Genomic DNA, 9,224 nt, shown 5'->3' with positions numbered 1-9,224 from the left:
AAAATTTTCCGTATTTGTCAAGAGAATGGTTTACAACCCAAGTCAAAATGTTTTTGTCTGAGTTATAAAATATTGGATCATACATCTGCTCAATTTTCACCTGCTGGATCCTCAGCCATGGCCCCAATGCATGTACTGTTTTAGAGCATCCATTGACGCAGGCCCGAAATGTTAAGCATGACACCCAAACAGGAAATACAATACATGGGATTTTTCATACAGTGATGCATCTGTCTTGATCCAAGTGCATGCTATTTCAACATTTTACCTTCGAAATTAAACCACCGAGGTACGCATCTCGTTAGAATATCAAAGAATGACTCGATATCTGTGAACACAAAGTGATCGCACACGACTTACCCTTGGCCTGTGACCCAATGATGACCATATTATTTTCAGACCACCATATGACCGTGACCATCAACATTTTGAGATAGAGTGTTAATGAGAAAGCATGTGTCCTCATTTACAATACTGTAAATCCATAAAACTCAACATCTTGAAAAGCAGAGGAAAATTATTCAAGTTCTGATCAAAAAGGTTTTTTAGTTAATTGGGTCACAATCCAAAAAAGTAGGTCAAGGACACAAATCAAATATCAGGTGCACAACTTCAGTGTAGGTACTTATGATGCAAGGACATGTTGGAAGGCCAAGCGGTCTTTAACATTCCACATTGGCAAAATTGAGCGATGACAAAAAACGCGTTTTTTTTTTTTTTCTTCTGTTTTTTTCGACCGCCATTTGACCTTGACATTTAACTCGGTGGGGTATGATTATATAAGGGAAAATGTGGCTTGAGGGCAATTTAGTTCCAAGTGGACAAACCTAAGTTGAGTTATGGTGAAAAATGTTAAAATGTCTATAATTGAATCATGACCTTAAAAATAGGTCAAGGTCAAAAAAAGATGTCAACCTCACATACTTTGAATTCCCATTGTTGCTGCAAAATTTCATTCCAAAAGTCCCAGCCGGAACTGAGATACAGCTCGAGCATTGGCAGGAAAAAACGGAACAACCCCCCCCCCACCCCTAAATGGTGGTTTAGAACTCCTAGGAGTGTAAAAAAAACTCTGAGGTACCATTAAAAATTAGAGGCACTAATTGTAGAAACAAACCTTACAACAAGTATAAATAAACCTCCCTCTATCCTTTAGGGGGAGGCTTATATATAGGTATTGTATCAACTTTTAAATTATCTAAATTCCCAATTTTTGAAAAAGAGTGGAGAAAAACAAATTTTGATTAGGACACTCGGTAGAGCGCATACCTCCACCACCTAATGCCTGATCCATGAGAACATATCGGTCCCAATACATTTTTGAAATATCATACTTTTCAGTACTATATCGTTTTTGGGCCAATCTCTCAATGGTGAAGAATCACTTTAAAAATTCAAGTTTTTGGATCCGGATTCGAATCTTCACCAAAATTGAATCAATTTGTCGAGGTCACACACCCAACATGTCCACCAAGTTTCGTCTGAATCCATCCACAACTTTTTGAGATATCGTGCTATATATTGGTTTAGCTCCATCCCTAAATGGTGAAGAATCACTTAAAAAAATTATCATATCTGGTTCCGGATCTTCACAAAAATTGAATCAATTCTTCCTTGTCACACAACCAACGTGTCCACCAAGTTTCATCCGAATCCGTCCAAACGTTTTGAGACATCGTGCTATATATCGTTTTTGGCCCGATCTCTCAATGGTGAAGAATGACTTTAAAAATTTTAGAGGTCGGATCCTGATCCAGATCTTCACCAAAATCTAATCGGTTCGATCTTATCACACACTGAACCTGTCCACCAAATTCCATCCGGATCCGTCCACAACCTTTTGAGATATCCTGTACACAAACAGACAGACGAACGGGTGAAAACATAACCTCCTTCACCTTCGGTGACGAAGGTAACGATTCTTCAATTATTCTCGAATTCCATTGTATGACGACTTTTACCCTTCATGCTTTTTTTTACCAATTTGATCTTTGTCTCAAGTTTGCTCGATCATGATTGCACATTCAGCCCCAATTCTGTGTTTGGTTTGCATTACGAGAGTGAAATGAATGAAGAATAATCCATATTCAAGTAGAAACATTCACGTTGTGAGCACACAAAAGGGTCATTCAATGATGATTTCATGGGTTTGTTTATTTCCCACTCAAACATCTATTTCATCAACATCAAGGTCACAATGCATAAAGATTTTAATGAAAAATGTGCAACATTACATGGTGATTCTGAAGCTTATGAATGAATTTCGTGAATGTTACCAATTTTTCAATACATTACAACCAAATGAGTCCTGAAAGTCAAGGCTAATTTTTTTCATGTAATTTCACCAACATTTTCAGGGTTTCAGGTTTTGAGTCACTTCCCACAAACTGATGTATACAGTATGAAGTTGAAGGCTATTCGCACTCCCTTTGTACCGTATATGTGGTGTTCAAAGGTTTTTGTGATGAAAAAAGATATGCATGATCGTCCAAAAAAACACCATCTTTTTATTCTTCAGCATAAAATGTAACACTACTACTACTACTATTGCTACTACGACAGGGTGAGACCCCTAAAAAACAGAACCCACCTTTTGTATAATATCTTCCGTCTTATGGACCATGAGCAAAATACCAGGCAATGCACTTCTGCTCCCCCCCAGGGGTAGCAAAGTTTGATGGTCCCAAAATATCGGGAAGCATTTCAGGAATTCAGATCAAAAGAGTTCCCATTCATCCAAGTGGAACTAACCTTTTTGGAGTCATTTTTACATGACTACCGCCCCCCCCCTCTCATCATTTTCTCATTGCAAAACATGACCCAAATGTTGCAAAAAAAAAACAAAAATAGCCCAATCCATTTCAGATTTCTTAAGCATTGGTCAAAAGCATGAAAATCACAATATCAATAAAGAATATTTACAGACAAAGTAAAATATAATTAAACCTGACCAAAAAATCAGTCTGTGTCAGGTCAGGTATGGGAGCATGTGCCAGAACAGCGCGTCGCTGCGTCCACTTTCCGCATCTCCAGGGGCCTCCGTCTGGCCTTCCCCCAGGCAGATGCCAGGCCCATCCCCATGTCCTTGAGATGCTGGTCAACCTGCTGCAGCCACGAGGCACGTGGTCGGCCCATTGGCCTCCTCCACTCATGAGACTCCCTCGCTGAGAGAATCTGGTGAGCAGGATCAGCATCAGGAAAACGAGCCACATGTCCATACAGCCGTAGCTGATGCTCACGGACCATGCAGGTAACAAATCTCATCCGAGTCTCTCTCAGCAACCGCTCGTTGGACACAAAATCCGACCAGTGATAGCCAAGGATTCTCCGAAGAGACCTGGTACCAAAGGAATTAAGTCTCCATCTCAGATCCTTGGTCAGAGTCCAAGTCTCGCATCCATAGAGCAAGACAGGAAGCACCAAGGACCTGAAGACTCGGACTTTTGTCCTCCCACACAGGTACCGGCAGCGCCACACCCCATGATCCAGTGAATCCATGACTCCCCAGGCCCGACCCAGACGTCTATTGACCTCTGACTCACAGCCAGCAGAGACATGAATATCACTGCCAAGGTAAGTGAATCTCTTCACGACCTCAACATCCTCACCACAAACAGACACAGACAGGACAGCAGCATCCAAGATGTCATTGAAAGCCTGGATCTTAGTTTTGACCCAAGAAACCCGAAATCCCAGCGGCTCCGACTCCTCTGTGTACATAGTCTGTGTACATCTCCCAAAGCTTTGCACTATTGGGTTCCGTATATGAGCAAATTAAATAATTACGAGAGACTCCTCCGTATGATCCCCTCACCCCAATTCAGCCAAAGTTAGGCTCCAAGAGTTACAAATATATTACACATCTCAGAACATATGAAAGTAGTTATGACGATGTTCCTTGTCAGGAGATGTGTTACCCTGTGCTCGAGAAGCGAAAAGCGGGGTTAAGCAATTGGTTCATGTCTGTCCGTCTCTCCGTCTGTCCACAAACATGAGTTTATGATCGAGGAACAACTTAATTTAAATTGAATGTTATATTTTAAACACCAATCGGAACGTGAATCAGAAGAAAAGTTTGCTGTTTTACCGTACTTTGTCTCTGAATTCATCCCAATCGCACATGCACGGAGAGGAGTGAGATAATATTTTTACTCTGTCTGCCTGGCAGTGAAACAAAATTGAAAATCATTCAAACAGTAAACTTAATGTATCTGAGGACATCATAAAGGACATAAACAACAGACAAATAACAAATGGAACATGCTAGATTGGGTGATGTAATAGACACTGCATCAACGGAGGTTAATTCCAGAATTAATATTCTTACATGACCTTTACAATCATGAGATGATGAGCCCCCATTGGACTTCGTCTGAAACGGGGGCTTATGGGTTTGGGTTCCGTGTGTGTGTGTGTGTGTGTGTGTGTGTGTGTGTGTGTGTGTGTGTGTGTGTGTGTGTGTGTGTGTGTGTGTGTGTGTGCGTGTGCGTCCGCAACTACATCTCGGACATGTGTGGATCGATTTTATTTGTACTTGGTGCAAAGACAACACATGATGGCGTACATATAGCGTACACAACACATTATTTTTTTTGGACATCAGATCCAAGATGTCCCGACTGGCGACCATTTTCGGTGTAAAAATCCTGATGTTGAAATGTCCTCAACCACTTCTCGGACAAGCATTTACCAATGTTCCAACTCGGCACACCGATACTGAATGATGGCTTCCATATGCACGTATTTATTTATTTATTTATTTTTGCGATCGGATCCAAGATGGCCGACTGGCAGCCATTTTAGTTGTCAAACATCCCAGTGTTGAACACACCCTCAACCATTTCTTTGACATGCATTTACCGATGTTCAAACTTGACACACAGATAACGAATGATTGCTTAAATATGCACGCCGGTTTTTTTATTGTTTTAAAAAAAAATCAGATCCAAGATGGCCGACTGGCGGCCATTTTAGTTGTAAAAAAAACCCGCTGTTGGACACATCCACAACCATTTCTCAGACATGCATTTACCGATGTTATTCAAACTTGGCATCCAGGTAATAAATTATGCCTTACGTATGCACGTCATTTTTTTTTTCGACATCAGATCCAAGATGGCTGACTCGTGGTCATTTTGTTACTTAAATGTGTCCCCAATCATTTCTCAGACATGCATGGTCTGACTTTGTTCAAACTTAGCAAAACCACAGTACATGATTGTGTACATGTGCATCTCACTTTATTTTGCGATCTGATCAAAGAAGGCTGACTGGTAGACTGGCGGCCATTTTAGTTGTACATAAATATGGGCTAGTCCTTTAATTCCATCGAGCAAAATTATTAAAACAGGGGCTATGACATTTTATGTCTTTTTTTATCTTGTTTAAATTGAATTATATACTTGAACACTGTAGAGCATAAATCACCTTCTTGTCAATTTCAAGAACCTCCAGTTTTGCAGGACTTAGATATGTTCAATGGGGTGATGTACAAGACTGCTTCAATCGTGCTTAACTTCAGAATAAAAAAAAATAATAATCTTCAATATCATTATTTTAATAAAAAATTAACACTGTGTATATTTGAACACTGCATGGGGTAATGTATTCCATAAACACTCTTGTTATCTATTTCTTTTTAAGGAAAAATGCATGCATAACAAAATAAACAAAGTTTTAAAAAATCAGGAGCTGTGGTGTGCTGATACTCTGTTGTTTATGTAATTCATTATTGACGCTAGAATGAATACTGGGTGCATATAAAACCGAATGTTTACATGGACATGCCATCACCTGGAGCTAACTTACCTTTTCTTTCTTTTCCTGCAGTTTTAGAGCTTCATTTATTAACTCCACCACTGAATATGGACAGAGGTTATGCTTTCAACTCGTGTTTGTCTATCTGTCTGTCAGACAGTCTGTCTGTTTGTTTGTTTGTGAGCACAATAGCCCAAAAGGTTATGAATGGATTCAAACGAAACTTGGTGGGAAGGTTGGGTATGTTACAATGACGAATTGATTAGATTTTGGTGAAGATCCTGATCCGGGTACTCATAATTTTCAAGCAATTCTTCACCATTGGAGAGATAGGGCTAAACATGATATATAGCACGATATTTTAAAATGTTGGATATGGATTTGAACGAAACTTCAGGTACCGCTTAAGTGTGCCACAAGGACGAATTTATACCATTTTAGTTAAGGTCCGGATCCAGATTCTGCATATCGGTGGGATTCAAAACTTTAACTGTTCAGCCTGGTGGAGATATGCGCTCTACCAAGTGTTGTTCTAGTTGAATATATTTATTGGTTATTGTGGAAAATTCACATTGAGACAACTCACATGCTACAATTTGAACTCGTCAGCTCATGTATAGCAAACAATTTGCATAGCGACAGATGTTCAGTGTCTTGAGTTCTATATTTTTATTTGGGTTTAATTTGATATTTGTATTTCTGCAGCCCATATGCAGAAAAGAGTGCCAAATGTTATATTGGTTTGCAGCCAAGATTAAAGAAAAGCCTAACTTCCTTGACAATGTATAGTTTTCTGATGAGGCCACTTCCTACTTTATGGGCATGTCAACTCCAACAACTGCATATACTGATGATTGACACACTCCCACACCCCCAATCTAGTGCTTGAGTGACCTCTCCACTCAGAAAAATGCACTACCTGGGTCATAAGGGGCAGTCGCAGGAAAAGGGGGGGGGTTGAGAGAGGAGCAATGGTTTCAATGTTTAATGGGATGGACCCACTCCCCACACTTCAAATGATTCACTGAACTGGCGTAACATGCAACTTGAAGACTTGATGTTGAATGGGCACCACACTCACCAGATATCTATCTTTGGGACTATCTGAAGGAAAACGTCAACAGAGGAAGTCCACAGTCCGTTGAAGAACTCAAAGCAACAATTATCAATAAGATTCGCTTAATCCAGACAGCAGAATGCATCTGAGTGATCAACCATTTTGCCCATCAAATCCAAGCTTGCTTGTAGCACCATGGCAAACATTTGGAACACGTCATAAAACACAATTAAGCACAGTCGGTCATGGCGTATTCAAGGTAATCTATGCCAAATTTGTGCCATTTGAGTGATAAATGAGGATTTTTGAGTGATAAATGAGGTTATGGCCTGGATAGACACACTGAAGCTCAATGATAAATAAAGAAACATGAAAGTGATTGAAAAAATGTGTTGTCTCGTGCTTGGCGTGCTGTGCTGGGGCTAATAAGGGCTATGTTTAGTGACTTTGACTTTTTACTTTCACATTTTGACCCAGTTTTTAATTATTTTAACACACACACACACACACACACACACACACACACACACACACACACGATTACAAAACCTCCAATCCCACTGCGAGGAGAGACGGGCTAATAGATGGTTTATACTTGATCTGTAGCTCATCATTGCAAAAATTTCAGAGGCATTTCACATGAGACTTGTTGATGTGTCGTAAGTAATACTTTACTGAGCATCTCATCAGTGGTGCGTTCAGTTACCAAGCAGCTAGCTAGTGCTTGCTAAGTCAGCCGTTCCTTATCATCGGTTTCAAATGGAGTGCTTGCTCGACTGCTTAAGCTACTTTTCGAGCGCTCCACAAGAAACTTGGGAACTGAACACACTCCAGATCCTGGATCATATAATTTATTTGAGAGTGTGTTAAGCCAGCTGTCCTTCTGCAAAGATGTGGATGCAAAAGAACCCACTGAGTTAAGTGTGTACCATTCTCATGGGTCTTTTCTGAGACTAAAGTGAAGCTGCTACTGCTGCTAATACTACTACTATACTACTACTACTACTACTACTACTACTACTACTACTACTACTACTACTACTACTACTACTACTACTACTACTACTACTACTACTACTACTACTTTAACTTCCCCAAATATTCCCAATTTATTGTGGCACAAGTCTTTCATGAACTGCCCAGTTCAGCATGGTGAGTTGGTTATACCTCACCAATTCTTCAAGAAAGACACCATGCAATCTTTAATGTACACCAGATAATGCAACGAGACAGGGCAACCAGTTCAACATACATCCGAGGCAGGGGTGCACTTTGTGATGAATCGCCATCCTTGCAAAGTACACATCTGACAGTTTATAGTCTGGTCGGTACCGGAACCCATACGAGATAGCTCAAGGATTAAGTGCGCTCCCTCTGCACCATTCTGTCGGACTGTGATTTTAATCAGGATAATTCAAGTGTGTTCTCCAAAATGATCATTTTCAAAACTTTGTCAAAACAACAGAAAAAAATACAATAAGCATGTTTCTAAATGATCCAAAACCTTGTTCTCAACCATAGAGTCTGTATCATTGCCTGTTGACAGGAGCAAGATTCTCTCGGAGGTTCCTTCAAACTTGACGAGGCCTTCACTGGGAACCTGACGGACTTTCACCTGTGGCAGGGATGCTTGAGTGAGCCTGACATATTAGCAGCAATGCACCACTGTGCGGTGCCCAAAAAGGATCTACTCTTCTCCTGGGATCGTAAACTCCTCGATGTTGAAAGCTCCGTCGAAATTTCTGACCACATCCGTCCTTGCAAAGGTACATCTCACCTGTTTGCTAATCATTGAATTGTGTATGTGTATATATATATATATATATATATATATATATATATATATATATATATATATATATATATATATATATATATATATATATATATATATATCTCCTTCTTCTTTCAGCTGCTCCCGTTAGGGGTCGCCACAGCGAATCATCCGCATGATCCACATAGTGATTTGGCACATGTTTCACGCCGGATGCCCTTCCTGACGCAACCCTGGTGACCAAGTTTATCCTTCCAGCTTTTAACGACCACTGTTTACCACCATTTCAGATCATCCCCCATCCAAAACCATGATCTTTTCCACCACCGTTAACTCCCCTCTCCGCTACCCACCTCAAAGCCCACGTCCTTCCTAATTTCCAGTCTTTCATCCTTCAGTTTGCCACTGTCATAATCTTGTCCACCCCATACTTCCTCCTCTACCCCTCATTCTTCTCCACATCCCATATTTGTCCATTTTTTTCCAAGTCTCCCTATATTTCGTCCTTCAACCCTGCTGTTGGTATTTTTCCCCTCTCTCGACTGTTCCTTTTGTTCTGTTACGTCCTGATATCTGTTCTGTGTTCTCGGTATTCCACGAGCCTTGACTTTGTATACCAAAAAAAATAAAAAAAAT

General features: G+C 40.3%; 1 protein-coding gene across 5 annotated transcripts in view; it reads left to right on the top strand.

Moving 5' to 3' along the window:
- ADGRD2 (adhesion G protein-coupled receptor D2) overlaps window positions 1–9,224 on the top strand; it is a 234,253-nt gene that overhangs the window by 25,792 nt on the left and 199,237 nt on the right. For all 5 annotated transcript variants that reach the window (XR_015058674.1, XM_085883251.1, XM_085883249.1 and 2 more), the window contains exon 7: window positions 8,361–8,580. Coding sequence is in view for 4 of the 5 variants with exons in the window: in XM_085883251.1 (XP_085739377.1) it covers window positions 8,361–8,580 (220 nt within the window). In the remaining variant the exon portion in view is untranslated. The remainder of the gene's footprint in view (window positions 1–8,360; window positions 8,581–9,224) is intronic.

The sequence above is a fragment of the Eptatretus burgeri genome, chromosome 5 (assembly GCF_056783735.1).
Source record: "Eptatretus burgeri isolate ZD-2024b chromosome 5, Ebu_testis_v1, whole genome shotgun sequence".
NCBI lineage: Eukaryota > Metazoa > Chordata > Myxini > Myxiniformes > Myxinidae > Eptatretus > Eptatretus burgeri.
Note: the sequence above shows the minus strand (reverse complement) of the source record. Positions and strands in the feature narration are given on the sequence as shown.